Raw genomic sequence first — 16,692 nt, forward strand, 5'->3', positions numbered from 1 at the left:
TTAAGATTTCAATGCGATTTATTTCATTTAATAAAATACAATTCATTCATATATATATATGTATGTATATCAGCAATAGTTGAAAAAGATTAAGATATATAAGTGGTTATAAGACATCTGTTTAAACTGAAGCCAATCCTCCAATGCTTAGGGTCTGCATCTGTCCAGGAAACGAGGATATAGACAGACATCACGAATATGATATCTGTTGAGCAGCCAGCAAAGGAAACGTTCCAGACCCAGACCATAGCCGCCATGGGGCATAGTGCCATAGACACGTTGATCCGTATACCAATAATATGGAGTAGGATCAATCTCCTCGCGGGCATAGCCCTTAAGTAGCTCTTCGCTATCCCAGATCCTCATGGAGCCGCCGACAATTTCACCAACATTGGGCAATAGCACATCAACGCTTTCGGTCAGACGTTGATCCTCAGGGCATCGAGACATGTAGAATGATTTGATGGCCACTGGGAATCGACATAGCAAAATGGGTTCATTGATCGTATCGGTCATTTTTCGTTCCGGAGCCTCTGGTATATCCTCGCCAAACTCATAGAAAGTGCCATCGTCCTTTCGCACATCGTTGGCTTTCAGCCATTTGATGGCATCGGCATAATCCATGCGTCTGAATGGCCTCTTGGGAGCCTTGAAATCGGGGTTTAGCTCGTAGACCAATTGACCGTAGGGTCCCTTAAGGACACGGTCCACAACATCGCAAACCAAATCCTCCAGACGTGTCAAAAGATCATCATAGCTGATGAATGGACATTCGGCCTCAATGTGAGTGTATTCGGCCAAATGGCGACGAGTACGACTCTGTTCGGCCCGATAACTTTGAGCAATGGTAAATACATCACCCAGTGCCGGCAAACAAGTCTCCAAGTAGAGCTGCGAGCTTTGGGTGAGGAAAGCTTCCTCTCCAAAGTATTGCATTTTGAAAAGAGTGGAACCACCCTCCACTTGAGTTTGCACCAAAGTGGGAGGAGTCACCTCATTGTATCCTCTATCCTCATAATGAGCCCTAAATGCCTGCATTACCACGGAACGCATCTTCAACACTTTGGAGGTGTTCTCACCTCGGATCATAATGTGCCTGTTATCCAGCTGTACATCGGGATGGGCTTCCTCGTTGAGTATGGCATCAGCTCCACCGGGTGGAGCCAATCCAATCAATTCCCAAAAGTCCACATGCAATTCAAGATCTCCAGGGGCCGATTTGCCATCTGGCACTGGTTTCAGTACGCCATACAAGGCCACTGCACTCTCAGTGCTCAACATCAATGCCTCGTAGGTCTGGCATCTTAAATCCGTCAGCACAGACTGCAGGAAACCAGTGCCGTCCCTTAGAGTTACGAACATCAAGGCCTTACCCTGTCGTCGTAGACGATGCACCCAACCAAAGACCTTGACCCGAGATCCTCCGTGCGTGCCAATCTCCCGAATGCGTATCCTCTTAGCTACAGGCAATTTTTTGTCCTCTTGAATCTTCACTTTACGTGCCTCGTCCAGATTTTGTTGACGCTTTACGGCATCTTCAGCTTCACGTTGTATCTTACCCACATTCTTTTGGCCATCCCGTGCATAGATTTTTTGAATTTTCTTTAATTGCGACTTGGCTGCCGGTTCAAAAATCTGGCCAGGAGCTGTTGAGTCTACGAATATAGTGGGAAATGGCTCTCCCACAGAACGCATGGCCTGCAGTATCGTCTTGAGGGGTTTTTTTTGAGTACCATCGCCGGACTGATCGTTGCCGCGCTTTTCCGAAGTATACAATCCAGTTTCACCTGTATTCGAAAAAAAGGTGGTCAAATTTTGAGAACTGAATTTTTATTACACATCAAATATCTAATAGTACCTGACATATTGCTGTACTTTTATTTTCAAATAAAGGACTTCACTGTTTAAAATGCAAGAGAACACTATTTGCTTTTACCACGAAATCGGTGCTTTTTATACATTTCAACGCTTGGTTGCTTGGTAAATAAATGTACATACATATATACATATATATCAGGCCTAGTGAATTGGCTTATTCATTATCTCTATCCATTGCATCAGAAATATCGTGTCGTTCTGATATAAACATTTATATATAGGAACGTTTTTTTATATTGGGGCATCCCAAATATTTTTATACTAAGAAAGTTTGTTATCAAAACAAACAAATGCGATTGGTTTGTCATAGATTAAGTAGTTACACTTACACCCTTAAAAATGAAGTAAGTTCCGATCGACTGAATTGATAATTTAGATAAGGTATTTTAGTTATTATATTATTAGATCATAATTGCATATGAACATACATAGATACTACATAGTGTGCATCTATATACATACATATGTACTACATTTGAAATATACATAGATAATCTTTGTATATATGTAGATAAAGAAATTGTTTATACAGTAAAAATCCTATCTGTGTTTATCTTTTAAAATTTCATTTAATGGTACTTTCCCCCCATAATTTCAATCGATAGAAAAATTGATAACTGTTAACAGAAAAATACCGATAATTTTGTTACACACTAACATATCGATATACATATGTTATAGCGGCAACGTAAACAAAGTCTATTGGTTATTCATCAGCTTTTATTACATTTTGTATATATAATAAATGAAATGACTTCTATTGCCGGTGGCCATGGGGAAACTAATCCAAACAGCTCCTGGTTGAGTGCTCGAGGATTTTGGTTGGCATATCTTTTAGGCCTCTTGGCCATACATTTTGTTCTCTTATCAGTGCCCTTCGTTTCAATAGCATTTGCCTGGACGGCCACAAATTTGCTCCACAATGCAGTGAGTAAATGACATTTTTATCTCCTGACTAATATTCTAAAGTCGTTCCGTTTCTTTTTACTCCTAGGCACATTTGTATTTCCTTCACATTATCAAAGGAGCTCCATGGCTGAGCATTGAAAACGATTCCAGCCGCCGTTGGACCCATTGGGAGCAAATTGATGATGGCATTCAAATGACCACCACTCGAAAGTTTCTAACTGCCGTTCCCATAGTGCTGTCAGTAACATTTAATCAATTCCAACTTATCCCAAAAAAACACGTTCTTCTTAAATTATACTTTCTAGGTTTCTGCTCACCTGTCTCTATACACGCAATAATACGGAACATTTTATAGCCAATTTTATTTCTCTCGTTGTGGTCACCTTGCCCAAATTGCCTCAATTTCATGGCGTCCGTTTGTTTAATATTAACAAATATTAGGTAAAATGCCATGAATTCAGACAAAGGCGCCTTTTGGTAATGGATTCAAAATATTCGAATAATTATCTATTAATTTTAATTATATCTTTACAGAAAGTACTTCATTTAAATATGCTCTTGAACGAGATTTATTCATAGCCTGACAATAATCAACCTTTCTACAGGAGAAATATCCAATTTCAAAACCGATTTTCTATTCTGGTCAAAACTCTAAAGGAATCATTTGGTGCCGATCGATTTTTTAGGGATTATAGGCATAAAGGCATTACAGGTTTGGCATTAAGTCGCATTAACTGTCCAACAGTTAATCTAATTCAATTTTTATTATTATTTGGTTTGTTGAATTTTGTAAATAGAAATAATTTAGAGAAAAAGAAAACCAAAATGTATATACAAATGTAAATATATTAAAGAGATAATTCCTAATTCAATGTATACGAAGAAAACAGTTTGTTTTCATGTTAATTTGACCTTGAAAGTTAATCAGCAGCACTTTTTATTCACCATTCCCTTAGTTCATACCTTAATCAATTTAATTACGCTCTGTCTAGGATCGATTTTACAACCCCAAAATCTCTAAAATGAAATGATTTTTATTTGAACCCATAAAAAACTTCTAGCTTTATTCGTTAGGGGAGATGATGTTAGGTATAATCTACTTATTACAACAACATTTCCATGATTCCTCCACATGGAACTTATAGATGACCTCATGTTTATATTTCTCATCTGGCTTTAGGACTATGGATGGAAATGATGAATGATTGACAGCATCGGGGAATTTTTCAGTTTCAACACAGAATGAACCATGTTTTACATAGTGTGTACAATCTTTGCCAATCATTGGTGTTTCGCCAGCTTCCTCATCCGGTAGATTGTTGGCCGTATAAAATTGTAGGCCTGGTTGATCAGTCCAAACCTCTAAAACACGACCACTGGGCGGATGAACAAGTTTCGCTGCCAAATTGGTACCGTTGGTCACCGTATTACCCTCATTGAGGACAAAACAATTGTCATAGCCTTTGATTAAATGCTTATCGAATTGCAGCAAACGATCACCCAAAAGGACAGGCAAACGTAGATCAAAGACAGTCTCATCGACATTCAAGAGCTGACCGGTTGGTATCTGAGCATCATCAGTGTCGACAATCTGGGAGCTAATTATCTCCACTGTATGCTCGGCCAAACCTTTGCGTCCTGTATTGTGGCCAGCCAAATTGAAATACGCATGATTGGATAGATTTACGGCCGTCACTTTATCGGTTGCCGCTTCATAGCGTATGCCAAATCGATTTTGATTATCCAGTGTATAATGTATAAGAACTGTCAATTTGCCGGGATAACCTTCGTCACCGTCGTCCGAGACATGACGAAAGGTAATGCCACTATCTGATTTGTTGACTACCTCCCAAATCACACTATCGAAACCAATGAAGCCTCCATGCAATTGATAGGTATCCTTGAAATTTTTTGTTACCTCAACTTTGGTATCATTGCAAATGAATTCACCATTGGCCACCCGATTGGCCACACGACCCAATGTCCCGCCAATATATGCCGATTTATTTGCCACATATCCGGCTATATCATCGAATCCTAGACAGACATCTTCAACCTTTTTATAGACATCCGGTATGCGTACACTCTGAATGATGGCGCCCAATTGTATAAACGAAACGGACATTTGATTCGCATTGGTCAGTGTATAGCGACGCACCATTTCGGGGACGTTTGTCAATGGATTTATGGCCAGGCCAAAGATCTCCTCCTTCAATGTAACGGCCATCTTGTTGTTGAGCTAGAAATTTTCATTATAGGGATCAATCCAAAACCCAAAAACAACAAATCTATATATATTGACAGTTGAATACCTGTAGGAAAAGTATCTCGATTTGTGTTTATGTTTTTTTTTTTTTGCTCCCAAAGTCGTTGAGGTCGTCACAAATGTCAAATAGGTTAGTGAAAAGACGCAACGCGCAACGCTCGTCTGGTAATCAGTTCTCCCTAAGACGGCGCCAAATAAACTGAATTCGTTGTGCTATGTCAGCGCCTCTTTTTATTAGACAGAACACCCACCGTTTTGAGATAGATTACATGGTCAATATACCTACAATACATGCACACATATGTATGTGTGTGTGTGTATACTGGGGGGTACGTCCGGCAATTAGAGATTAGCTTCAAGTAGCACACATAGAGAGAGAGAGAGAGAGTAAGAGTCAGAAACTTTATAGATAATTCCCAATAAATTCTTAAAATTCTCTTATAAACAGCCCAAATAACTTGAAACCTATTCGCAACGAATCGGCTTTGAAGTTGAAACCTATAAATTGGCAATCATTTTCTATATTTAAATATTCAGAACGGCTTAAAGACCTGTTTCCATATTTGATTCCGAGCTGAATTAGTTGGATTCAAATTGTTTGCCTTCTAGTTGGTAGAATGAAAATGAAATGCCAATTTTCTTTTTAAAACATAATTTTAGTATCCACTATTTCACAATTTGCATAATAAATTTATATTTTTGATGATCTAAAGCTTAAATATTTGCCAACAATTTCTCTTTGGTTGCCGAAGTTTGACAAATATTTAATCCAAATCTCTTTGGTTTAGAAGTTTAGTTTAGTTTAAATTTAGTTTCACAGTTTAGTTTAGTTTAAAATTCTGTTCACATGCTTTTTACAAGCACATCTCAGTATCTTGCTCACTCAAGCATATGAGCACACTAGCGACGCCACCAGCCAACGGCCATCTTCGTCCTTGTGAAAAAACGTTTATACCTATGCATAACTTGGCTATTTTTAGTCCGATATTAATCAAATCAAATCAAATTTGGTATTTTACTGGATATTAGTATCAAATTTAAGTGTGCCAAATTCGATTGTACAAGGTTGAAAACTACGGGAGATAATCGATAATAATTTTTTCAAATTACTGGGGTGGAAAGAGGCGTGACAAAATCTTTACACATACAAATTGTGCGCATTTACTAAGCAAATATACTTACCAAATTTGGTGTCTCTAGTTAGTATAGTGTTATTTAATTTGCGGGTGCGGTAGGGGGCGTGGCAAAAATTTGAAACAAACTTTTTAACTGTACATACTAAACAAGACTACATACCAAATTTGGTGGCTCTAGCTCTTATAGTCTCCGAGATCTACGTGTTCATACGGACGGACGGACATGGCTAAATCGACTCGGATGCTGATCAAGAATATATATACTTTATGGGGTCGGAAAAGCTTCCTTCTGCCTGTTACATATGTACATTTTATTTAAAACGGGCCAGAAACATGCAAAATATGCGTATGAACGTATTTTGCTACGCGATCCATAAGGGCAGAATTGGCCGTTGGCTAGTGGCGGCGCTAGAGAGCTTCAGTGTTTGTAGAGTGAGCGAGATAGCATATGGTATGAGGGCATGTTAAAACAATTTAATAGACATATGTACATACATTTGGTTTTCGAAATTTTAAATATTTGTTTCACCTGGTGTATGGTATACCCGAATCGGCGAGTCGACTTACTTCATTAGATATTACTTATCTTACATTGTACAATTTACTTATCTGTCTGAGTAGGCTTTGGTTTTTGGTTCAAAAATACTTCATTTGTCCGAGCAAGCTTAGATTTTGGTTAAGTATTACTTGTCGAAGTAGGCCTTGGAATCTAGATTTCGAAATTTATAGATTTATTTTAAATTTCACTAATCTCAGTGGGCGTAGAAATCTAAAATTTTCAACTTCCTCAGATTTTTCATATACATTAGCTCATTCGGAAACATTTTTTCACTCGTATACGTATTCACTACATATTCTACACATGAAAAACAATTTGAATAACCAAACGTATATTATATATTTTATAAAAGTAGTCAAAATTTTACAAGGACGACACGAAATAGAATTATTTGAAATTTGTCAACTAAATGGAAAACCACAGAAGAAAACTGGAAAGAGATGCATTGGGATCCTTGGAGGTGCCAAATGATCGTTATTTTGGTGCTCAGACAATGCGCAGTTCGTTGCAGTATCATATTGGTGGCCAGGAGGAACGGGTACCCGTGAGTATGCATATAAGAACATTCTGGCAATAGATTAAAACTTGGCCACATTTCGGACCACACAGAGAGCCGTTATCCAAGCTATGGGTATCGTGAAGAAAGCCGCAGCCGAAGTTAGCCAAGAATTTGGCTTAGATCCAGAAATCAGTTCATCCATCGCAAAAGCAGCCGATGAAGTAATAACGGGCCAACTATACGATGAGGGACACTTTCCATTGCACATTTGGCAAAGTGGTTCCGGAGCCCAGACCAATATGAACGTCAACGAGGTAATTAGCGCTAGAGCAAATGAAATAATGGGTGGCACTCAGGATCCTGTGCATCTCTATGACCATGTGAACAATTTGCATAGTTCGAATGATACATATCCGACGGCCATACATATTGCAGTCGGCATAGAGTTGACGCATCGTTTAAAGCCCGCTCTAACGTTGCTTCATGATTCAGTGAAGGCAAAGTCAACTGGATGTAATAAAATAATCATGATGGGACACATCAAAACTACCAAGGATGCTGGGCCGACGACTTTAAGCCAGAACTTCAGTGACTATGCCCATCAATTGAGCAATTGTCTGGAGCGTTTGGAGGCCGTGTTGCCACGTGTTTGGCAATTGAGAATGGGTGAAACTACCGCCGGTACAGGACATTCAATCCGTAAGGGTTTCGCAGGGAAATGCATTGAACGCATTGCCCAAATAACCTCGTTGCCCTTTGCCAAGACAGCGAATTTCATGGAGTCATTGGGTGCACGTGATGCCATGGTCGAGGTGCATGGAGCATTGAATACCATTGCCGCCAGCATTATGAAGATAGCCAATGGTGTACGGTTCTTGTGCTTGGACCCACGTAATGGTCTTAGTGAGACCGAAGGCGGTAGCCCAGGGAATCTGAGTCATTGCGAGGTGCTCACTATGATTTGTGTCCAGGTAATGGGCAATCATGTGGCCGTCACCATTGGCGGAAACAATGGACATTTCGAGCTAAATGCTTTCAAGCCGTTGGTGGCGTCAAATGTTTTACGTTCGATAAAGTTACTTAGTAAGTTGTGCGAATGGTTTATCATAGTTATTTTTTTTTTGATAATTATTTGCATATCTTTCTAGCTGATGGTTGCATTAGTTTCAACGACAATTGCCTCAGGGCCATTAACGACAATAAGGAGAATGTTGCTAAAATGATGGGTGATTCTTTAATGTTGGCTTCTACTCTAGAGCCTCATGTAGGCTTTGAGCGGGCCTGTCAATTAGCTGCATCAGCCTTGATGAATGGTACTACCCTGAAGGATGAGTGTCTTAGGATAGGAATTTCAGAGACTCAAATCAACGATTGGTTGTGTTCAGATGAGACGCCAAGTCTCCATTAAATTGTTCTGTTTTATTATATTATTTAATTATTTAATTGTAATGTTAAATATATTTGATCAAACATTCCAATGCTACATTATTTTTTTTTTTATTCTTATTCTAATGTCATACCTCCAAATGAGGAAATGAAAATCCTATTTAGCACGACTATGTGAAACTTTAGTAACACATCAATTGGAAGTTTTTTTAATCCAACTATTGCATTCTGAGGCGGTTATACTATATTTTTGGGTTCAGTTATATTTTAGCTATATTATCTATCATCTATTTATACGATCTGTAGCATATCTACATGAGATAAGATACTATATATATTGCAAATCTTGATATATTATATTACATTTTATGCCTATAAATTCTAAATCTAAATCTAATCTTATCCTATCAAATATTTGTACATGTATGTAAAGATATAATAATATTCGATGACGTTCCATTCTGTTGCATCCCATCTCATTCTTTTTCATACTATTTCATTTCCCTTTAATGATTGTCCTATTATACGCCAACCTATCGTAGTTTACCTTATTCTGTTTGGTTCTTTTCGATCAAGTTCCATCCAATTATATTCCATTTCTTTCCATCTCGTTGTGTCAGATAATGCATCCTTTTTAATTCGGCCCACACAAGTTATCCAGCCAAGGGAGTAGCCAGGATTCAAATTAGGAGGCCTACAATTCTATCCCATTCTATGTGATTCCATTAAATTCTTAATCATTCTATTCCATTCAGCTCAATTCCATCCCAAACAACTTCATTACATTCCAACCTATCCCAAAGTATCTTAAGGAACCCAAAGAGAAATTTGATAAAAAAAAAATCGTTAGCTTTCTAATGCTTTTTTTAATCACAAGAGATTTTCAAATATTCGCAGTAAGCCATTCTAAAGGTCATGTATAAATTTTTAGTTGCCCTTCATTCAAGTGTCAGTTGAGTTCATTTCAATAAAACCAAACTGTTCGAATATCTCGTTACAGCAACAGTTTCAAAATTTTCCACAAAACAAATTTTTGTTAATCCGTAAATTTAATTCAGCCTGCAAAAAAATCCAGCCATGGTACGCGTAATAGAGGACATGTTCGGCATTGCCGTTAACCCAATGACCCAGAAAACGGATCGAGTTCGTCGCTTCACGATGACAACAGAACGTGGATTATCCGTTTCGGTGCTGACATTGGGTGCCACTATACAGAGCATTAAAGTGCCCGATTCGAATGGTAAAATCGAGGACATTTGCATGGGATATGACGATGTGGCCGGCTACTATTGCAATCAGTCTCTGTATATTGGTGCCACAATTGGACGTGTGGCGAATCGAGTGAGCAGCGGCAGGTTCAAATTGTGCGGCAAGGATGTGAGCGTTAGTCGCAATTACAAGGATCGCTATCATTTAAACGGCGGCTATATTGGTTTCGATAGCTGCATCTGGGACGTGGTGGGTATACACAAGGATGGTGTGACCATTCAACACATTTCCCCAGATGGTCATGAGGGCTATCCCGGCGAATTGACTACCAATATAAATTTCTCACTCAACGAGACAGGCTGCTTTGGTATGCGTATCGAGGCGAGGACAAAGGCCACCACCTGTGTGAACATTACCAATCATAGCTACTTTAATCTGGCCGGTCATGGTGCTGGCAAAGATGCCCTCTATCAGCATATGCTGATGATCAAGGCATCACAATTGGTGGACACAAATCTGGATCAATTGCCCACGGGCAAGCTCATGCGTATACGTAATACACCGTATGACTTTGGCAGTCTCTCCAGTTTGGGCAAGCGTCTCAATCAGGTAACTGAGTGTCCACTTAGCGGTTTCGATAATAGCTATTGTGTGGATGTTCCACCAAATCGTGTCCAGTTGGTGGCCCGGGCGGTACATCCGTGTAGCGGACGTTTCATGGAGGTGCACACGAATCAACCGGGTCTACAGTTCAGCACGGCGAATCTTCTGGCGGATGAGGATAAGGGTGATGTACCGAATATTGGCAAGGGCGGTGCACATTATTGCCGACAAGGCGCATTCAGTTTGGGCACACAAAAGTATCCCGATGCCATGAATAATGAATCCTTTCCAGCCATTGTCTTGAATCCCGGTCAGCTGTATGATCATCAAGTGGTCTACCGATTTGGAGCGTGTCCCAAGCGTGTCTAATACTCCCAGGCTCTCTCAAATCCCTCCAAATTCAAGAAACCAAAAATACTCAAAAAAAAATATGTTTGGCAATAATAAAAACCGTTTCAAATTTTGAGTAGCCCGTCTTTAATACAAAAAAAGAGTTTGAATTCCAGCGGCATCACAAATACTTCGATAATGTCGATTGCGATAGGTTCACGATAGGTTTGCTCCGATAATGTCGATTACGATAGGTTCACGATAGGTTTGCTCCGATAATGTCCATAAGCGCAAATCGATTAATCTATCGATAACTTCGTAAGTGTACATTACCAAGCTTTGGCAACTCTGCAACAAAAGCGGCAGCTACGTCTTAAAATATAAACATCAAATTAATTTCACAATCACTGCTTGAGAAAGTCCTTTATTCCGCATTTATAGTGGCTTTTATTTTTATTAATAAAAGTAGGTAATATATCAAGAGTACATAAGTGAATGTATGTATGTGATTCCCCGTTTTAGTGACACATAAATACATACATATATGTAAGTTGAAATATAATTGTTGTCATTTCATTGCGCTTATATTACTTCCTTTTTAGAGAGTGACACAGTAGGCAATGGAAGAAAAGATCCTAAATATTGCTTTGGATGACATGGCGTTGGAAAATTCGGTAAGTTGTTATTTTATTTAACTAAATTCTACCAAACTATTCCCTTGTTTAATGTATTAGACAAGCGAAGAAAACTTGGACATTATGTGTCCAACAAGTTGTTGCAAGACGATTAAAATGCTTTTGCTGGACATAGCCGATGGCAAGAAAGAAATGAACACGAAATTGTCATATATCAAGGACTTGGAAGAAAAATTAACAAAATTGGAAATAAAATCATCTTTATTCAGCGAGAGGGAGCAATCACTTGAAGGAAAAGTCAAGGATAAAAACGATGTTATTGCCGCTTTAAAGGCATCGATTGAGATATACCAAAGTATTAAACTATCCGATACGAAGCCCAATGAAGCCCTTAATGAAGAGCTTCGCAATATAAAGGACATGTTAAAAAAACTCACGGAATCGACGGAAGTGCACGGAAGACAAACTAAACCAGAGGATTTAAGCCTATCAAACGATATTGCACAAGCGGTTAAAAATCAAAAAGATTATATACTCGAACTGCAAACAAGTGTTTTGGATAAAAACTCCCAATTGAGGACAAAAGATTTGCAAATCACCCAACAAACAACCGCACTCAAACAGAAAACTGAGGATATTGCAAAATTAAAAGCTGATTGGAATACATATAAGCAAAGGACCGATAATGAATTGAAAGCAAACAAATCTAAAATGCAATCGATGCAACAATTAAAACAAAATGAGCAAACAGTAGCGAATCTAACGATCAAACAATTAAAATCTGCCAATGCAGAGCTAACAAAATCAAAAGCTAAAATTGTCGAACTGGAGGAACTGCTCAAAAAGACTCTGGAACAGCTTACATCAACAAAAGCAGGAGACGAATCATTATTAATCAAAACGTTAAAGGCAAATTTAGCCGCTTCTGAAAACGAATTAAAACAATTGAATGCAAATCACACCAAAAAGATATCTGAACTTAGTAATTCTAATGAAAGTTTTGAAAAAATTTTGGCCACTAATAAAGCTTTGTTAAAAGATCGTGATAATCAAATACAACAGCTGAAATCAAACATTAATGGTCTACATGCTCGATTAAAGCAAATGAAATTGGATAATAGTGTTCATAAACAAAATCATATTAAAAATCAATCTCAGCTAACGCATTTAAGTAACCAACTAGCTAATGCAAATGCTTTAATCGACTCAAGGAAAATGGAAATTCACAAACTAAAGAAATTGTTAGAAAATGCGGGAAAAAACAAAAATGAATATTGTGAGCCATCGTTAGCATATGAAGTTTTACAAATTGATGGTATCAAACCGTTTGTGGCCACCTATGATAGCAATCATGAGGATAGTCTTGTGCCCAGTTGGATTATTATACAACGTCGCATCGATGGCACTGTGAGTTTTGATCGTTTTTGGACCGATTATTCCAAAGGTTTTGGTGAAAATAAAAGTGAATTTTGGTTGGGATTGGAGAAATTGCATGCGCTGACTTTAAATAAAAGGCATGAATTGTATATATATCTTGTTGATTTCTATAATCAAGTTCGTTATGCTCGCTACGATAATTTTGCCATAGCCAGTGAGACAGAAAAATATAAATTGAAATCTTTGGGCAATTATACGGGTAATTCGGGCGATATAATGCGTAAATATGAAGGTAAAGCATTCGATATACACGATTCTTGTGGTGGCTGGTGGTATAACAAGAAATATGAAACGTATGTATACCAATGACATTCCCCGCAATTTGTTAAATCCTTAAATATAATTATCTTTTTATTTCCAGACATCTTAATGGAAGTTATTCCAATGAAAATTCAATGGAACATGAACAAGGATTACATTTTGGTAATTGGTACTTTGGTTCAAGTATTCCAATTAAATATGTTCGAATGTTGATACGATCCCATTAAACGAAAGAAAAACAAAGTGCGCAGATTTTCTCATCATGAACCAAAAAAAAAATTTATAGCATTCTGTAATAAATATTCTATATTTATTAAATATATATTTAAATAACATGTTATCCACTTTTTGTTTAAAAGGCGATGTAATTATTATTATGGTCAAAGATTTGAGATTTATATCATATGTGATATTTATAAAATGGTTTTTGATTTTGTTTATTAAATTTTCTTCAAGTTTAAATTTACCTAACCGTTGGTTGCCAAAAGGCAAAGTTAACAGTAACAGTAACAGTGGTTAACATTTAGCTTACATTTTCTTGCTCTGTTAACTGTCAACAGGGGCCTGCAAAGCAAAATGAGAGACAGAGAGAGATATCGATCGGTCAACAGCTGTTTATGCATATTTAATTGTGTGTGTAAGTGAAAAAGCAACATCTGCAGGTTATTTAAAAAAAGAAAGGTATAGAAACACATCAACTGTTTGAAAGTTTTTATTATTTATTTATTTGACAGTCTCTTGAACGATTCTAGGCATCACTTCAGCGAACAGTCAGCTACCGCGGACACACACACACACCACACAATTTACCAAATTCATTTTAGTGAATAAAACCAAGCCAAAGCCAAACAATGACAGTGAGTAACAAAATATTTGATGATTTGTCAAGATGTCAATATAATATAAACCCCATCGATATTGTCCTAGGTGCACGAGTTTAAGGTGGAAATGACCTGCGGCGGTTGTGCCAGTGCCGTGGAGAGAGTTCTGGCCAAATTAGGCGGTATGTCTGTTACACACACATTTTACTTACATGCATACATACATATGTATATATGTATGTATTGGTTTGCATGTTTATGGTATAAGACTGGGTATTATGTTAATACTAGGCCCTCCCATGTTTTAAACGGGGTCTTCTTATCAGTCTTTTGCGGTTTTTGCGGTTACCAACCAATTTTTGTGCTGATACATTTTTTCTTTTTTTTTTATTATTTTTTTTGCAGATAAGGTCGAGAAAGTCAACATCAATCTGGATGAAAAGACAGTGAGTGTCACTTCGAATCTATCATCGGATGAGCTATTGGAACAGCTCCGCAAGACCGGCAAGTCGACATCTTATATTGGGGTAAAGAAATGAGATGAGTTTTTCAGCAAGTTTCAGAAATACGGCAAACTGAAACTTGAAGTCTAAGGAAAACACCAAAAACATTTGTCGTCGATCGATGTCATTCTCCTCGTTGGATCATATATTAAAAAAAAAAAACAAAAAAAAAAAATGAAATTGCTTCTTCAGTGATATATACATCTATATTTATATATATATACAAGGTATATATGTATATATATATATACAATTTTTTGAAAGTAATTAATCTAAATGAGAAACTAATTCTTATCTACAAATATATTTGCCTTAGTATTTTGCTCTTGCCCAGAAATTTTAAGTAGTTTGTAGTAGTTTAAAACTATTTCCGTAAAAATGAAAAAAAAAAAACAACAAGAAATATTTAATCATCAAATTGAATTTAACAAAATGTCAATCGAAATAGTAGAAAGAGATTTTTCAATATAGTAGATTTTTCTTCCTCTTTTTTCTGGCCCTTTTCTCTTTTTTTTATCTTCTTACATTGTTCTGCCCAAAATCGTCCATATTTCCAATGTAGTTCAGATAGTGTGGATGGAATAGAAACCAATATATGCCAATTACCTTCTTATGATTAAACATAATAATTACATAAATAAATATTACAAATTTTAACATTTTGCAATATTAAATATACAAAATATACCATTTAATCTAAATAGATAAAAATCTTTGCGGTTTTGTTGTTTATTTTTTTTTATGTGAAACTGAAACTAGCCCAGCCTGGGAATCACATTGACTAACCGCAACTAGTATGCAATTGTGGGGAACACCTTGCTCAAAAGCAAAATACACATACATACATACATATATGTATTTGTATGTGGTAATGAGTTTGAGAAAAAAGACCAAGCTGAGTTTGTTTGTGCCGAAGTTGGAATACCCTTAAAAGATTCTAGGCATCAAGCAATTATTTTAAAGTTTTAGCTCAGCCATTTTCTTTTTTTTTTTTTATTACTTTTTAAAATTAAAGTTTTTTTTCCGAAATTATACAATATTTTAATCCCAATTTCGATCCCATGAGTGGCCCCTCGCTATCAGATCTCTGTTGCAAGACGTATAATCCCTGAAAAGTTGATTCAATGTTCATTCATTTATTATAATAAAAGTAAATTGACAAAAATGGTTTTCTAAAAAATTCCCAAAAATCTTAAAAAGTCTTATCTTTTAGATCATATAAATTAGCTTTTTGAACTTTAAAACTCAATTTTTAAATTTGAAATGAAATTGAAATCACGCAAGTAATCTTTTTAAGAGAGACAAAAAATGTCAATGAACAGTAAAATATATTATTACAATATTTTTAATAATATATTTAATTTTATAATGCTCTAATTTGATTCAATTTGTGGAGTATGTATTTAAAAAATTCATGTCTTTGTTTTCCAGTTAGAATACTATATTTCCAGTACAAAATTTGCCGCCAATCATCATGATTTTCTTTTCCAATCGGATCGAAACTGATGTCTTAAAATATCCAAGTGGTTGATGCCATTTTAAAAAATACTAAATTACAATATTATTGAGATATAATACTTTTATAATATAAAATAACCCTAACTCTCTGAATTCGATCAGTTTTCTCATTAGAAAATAATCTTTAAATGTGTATTAAACCTTAAAAATGAAAGAAAAGTTAGCAAATAAAACACCTTTTTAGTTTTTGGATTACATTGTCAATTGAGTCTTCATAAATTTTTCAATAGATATATGACTTTTGTTAGGACTTTTCAAGCATTTTCGTTAGTGAATATTTGGCAAAATTTCGACAATTACAAATAGAAGACAATTTTTTTAATTTTCTATGTCATTTTCAGGTTTTTAGTTTCTTGCATTTGGAAAGTTTTTTCTTTTTTTAGATTTTACTAGAAACTGAAAATTTAATTTTTATTGTTTTCCAATTTCCAATGAACATTTAAAGTATTTTGCCCATTCTTTATTTTGATAATAGAATGACCTATGAGGACAGCTTGAGATTAAGTCAAATATTTAACTAACTGTGAGTTCTGAATAACGATTTGTAATCATAATAATGCACTTGAATACATTTTATATATGAATTTATTTCCAGGAACTCAAGCTGTTTGATGATTGATTTCCAGGTTTTTTTCTAACGGTTTCAGTGTGGCTCCTGTTGCTGAAGTTAAACCAATTATGTGGTACATTTAAATACCAAGAAAAAAGTAAAATACAAACATAGGTACGAAAGAAAGAATGA

The 16,692-nt window shown here is 36.3% G+C and overlaps 7 protein-coding genes across 9 annotated transcripts; 5 read left to right on the plus strand and 2 right to left on the minus strand.

Moving 5' to 3' along the window:
* Positions 1-1,916, minus strand: LOC6638996 (asparagine--tRNA ligase, cytoplasmic). Its single transcript, XM_002061659.4, has 2 exons — positions 1,859-1,916; positions 1-1,787 (listed from the first exon to the last, which is right to left on the minus strand). The coding sequence occupies exons 1-2, from the start codon at positions 1,863-1,865 to the stop codon at positions 148-150; spliced, it is 1,647 nt and encodes a 548-aa protein (XP_002061695.1). The 5' UTR covers positions 1,866-1,916; the 3' UTR covers positions 1-147.
* A 638-nt stretch (positions 1,917-2,554) lies between these two features.
* Positions 2,555-3,663, plus strand: LOC6638995 (ORM1-like protein). Of its 2 annotated transcripts, none has more exons than XM_002061658.4 (4): positions 2,555-2,805; positions 2,873-3,024; positions 3,093-3,264; positions 3,322-3,663. In XM_002061658.4, exons 1-3 carry the CDS (start codon positions 2,629-2,631, stop codon positions 3,226-3,228), a joined length of 465 nt encoding a protein of 154 aa, XP_002061694.1. In that variant the 5' UTR covers positions 2,555-2,628; the 3' UTR covers positions 3,229-3,264; positions 3,322-3,663. The 2 variants fall into 2 exon arrangements, with proteins under 2 accessions (XP_002061694.1, XP_046868188.1); XM_047012232.1 differs by having other exon boundaries at positions 3,093-3,228.
* Positions 3,664-3,805: 142 nt separating this feature from the next.
* LOC6638994 (galactose mutarotase) lies at positions 3,806-5,242 on the minus strand. Its single transcript, XM_002061657.4, has 2 exons — positions 5,100-5,242; positions 3,806-5,026 (listed from the first exon to the last, which is right to left on the minus strand). Exon 2 carries the CDS (start codon positions 5,012-5,014, stop codon positions 3,884-3,886), a length of 1,131 nt encoding a protein of 376 aa, XP_002061693.1. The 5' UTR covers positions 5,015-5,026; positions 5,100-5,242; the 3' UTR covers positions 3,806-3,883.
* Positions 5,243-6,980: 1,738 nt separating this feature from the next.
* LOC6638993 (fumarate hydratase, mitochondrial) lies at positions 6,981-8,669 on the plus strand. Its single transcript, XM_002061656.3, has 3 exons — positions 6,981-7,292; positions 7,358-8,330; positions 8,396-8,669. Exons 1-3 carry the CDS (start codon positions 7,158-7,160, stop codon positions 8,653-8,655), a joined length of 1,368 nt encoding a protein of 455 aa, XP_002061692.1. The 5' UTR covers positions 6,981-7,157; the 3' UTR covers positions 8,656-8,669.
* Positions 8,670-9,567: 898 nt separating this feature from the next.
* On the plus strand, positions 9,568-10,911 carry LOC6638703 (galactose mutarotase). Its single transcript, XM_002061655.4, has one exon. The coding sequence runs from the start codon at positions 9,711-9,713 to the stop codon at positions 10,812-10,814; it is 1,104 nt and encodes a 367-aa protein (XP_002061691.1). The 5' UTR covers positions 9,568-9,710; the 3' UTR covers positions 10,815-10,911.
* Positions 10,912-11,101: 190 nt separating this feature from the next.
* LOC26529083 (fibroleukin) lies at positions 11,102-13,404 on the plus strand. 2 transcript variants are annotated; one of them, XM_023180643.2, is made up of 4 exons: positions 11,102-11,321; positions 11,378-11,449; positions 11,510-13,140; positions 13,209-13,404. In XM_023180643.2, the coding sequence occupies exons 2-4, from the start codon at positions 11,396-11,398 to the stop codon at positions 13,333-13,335; spliced, it is 1,812 nt and encodes a 603-aa protein (XP_023036411.1). In that variant the 5' UTR covers positions 11,102-11,321; positions 11,378-11,395; the 3' UTR covers positions 13,336-13,404. The 2 variants fall into 2 exon arrangements, with proteins under 2 accessions (XP_023036411.1, XP_023036409.1); XM_023180641.2 differs by having other exon boundaries at positions 11,102-11,240.
* A 323-nt stretch (positions 13,405-13,727) lies between these two features.
* LOC6638701 (copper transport protein ATOX1) lies at positions 13,728-15,143 on the plus strand. The gene is made up of 4 exons (XM_023181426.2): positions 13,728-13,789; positions 13,843-13,965; positions 14,036-14,111; positions 14,335-15,143. Exons 2-4 carry the CDS (start codon positions 13,960-13,962, stop codon positions 14,466-14,468), a joined length of 216 nt encoding a protein of 71 aa, XP_023037194.1. The 5' UTR covers positions 13,728-13,789; positions 13,843-13,959; the 3' UTR covers positions 14,469-15,143.
* The last annotated feature ends 1,549 nt before the right edge of the window (positions 15,144-16,692 follow it).

Source organism: Drosophila willistoni, assembly GCF_018902025.1.
Source record: "Drosophila willistoni isolate 14030-0811.24 chromosome XR unlocalized genomic scaffold, UCI_dwil_1.1 Seg144, whole genome shotgun sequence".
In the NCBI taxonomy this organism is placed as follows: Eukaryota; Metazoa; Arthropoda; class Insecta; order Diptera; family Drosophilidae; genus Drosophila; species Drosophila willistoni.

What these genes read in the sequence shown, in the direction of transcription:
- LOC6638995 (XM_002061658.4), top strand. Translation starts at nt 2,629, where the DNA reads ATGACTTCTATTGCCGGTGGCCATGGGGAAACTAATCCAAACAGCTCC. An exon ending in CAAATTTGCTCCACAATGCA is followed by an intron (nt 2,806 to 2,872) that starts GTGAGTAAATGA and finishes TTTTACTCCTAG; the next exon opens with GCACATTTGTATTTCCTTCA. An exon ending in ACTGCCGTTCCCATAGTGCT is followed by an intron (nt 3,025 to 3,092) that starts GTCAGTAACATT and finishes TATACTTTCTAG; the next exon opens with GTTTCTGCTCACCTGTCTCT.
- LOC6638994 (XM_002061657.4), bottom strand. Translation starts at nt 5,014, where the DNA reads ATGGCCGTTACATTGAAGGAGGAGATCTTTGGCCTGGCCATAAATCCA.
- LOC6638993 (XM_002061656.3), top strand. Translation starts at nt 7,158, where the DNA reads ATGGAAAACCACAGAAGAAAACTGGAAAGAGATGCATTGGGATCCTTG. An exon ending in GCCAGGAGGAACGGGTACCC is followed by an intron (nt 7,293 to 7,357) that starts GTGAGTATGCAT and finishes CGGACCACACAG; the next exon opens with AGAGCCGTTATCCAAGCTAT. An exon ending in ACGTTCGATAAAGTTACTTA is followed by an intron (nt 8,331 to 8,395) that starts GTAAGTTGTGCG and finishes ATATCTTTCTAG; the next exon opens with CTGATGGTTGCATTAGTTTC.
- LOC6638703 (XM_002061655.4), top strand. Translation starts at nt 9,711, where the DNA reads ATGGTACGCGTAATAGAGGACATGTTCGGCATTGCCGTTAACCCAATG.
- LOC26529083 (XM_023180643.2), top strand. Translation starts at nt 11,396, where the DNA reads ATGGAAGAAAAGATCCTAAATATTGCTTTGGATGACATGGCGTTGGAA. An exon ending in ACATGGCGTTGGAAAATTCG is followed by an intron (nt 11,450 to 11,509) that starts GTAAGTTGTTAT and finishes TTAATGTATTAG; the next exon opens with ACAAGCGAAGAAAACTTGGA. An exon ending in TATAACAAGAAATATGAAAC is followed by an intron (nt 13,141 to 13,208) that starts GTATGTATACCA and finishes TTTTATTTCCAG; the next exon opens with ACATCTTAATGGAAGTTATT.
- LOC6638701 (XM_023181426.2), top strand. An exon ending in AGTTCTGGCCAAATTAGGCG is followed by an intron (nt 14,112 to 14,334) that starts GTATGTCTGTTA and finishes TTTTTTTTGCAG; the next exon opens with ATAAGGTCGAGAAAGTCAAC.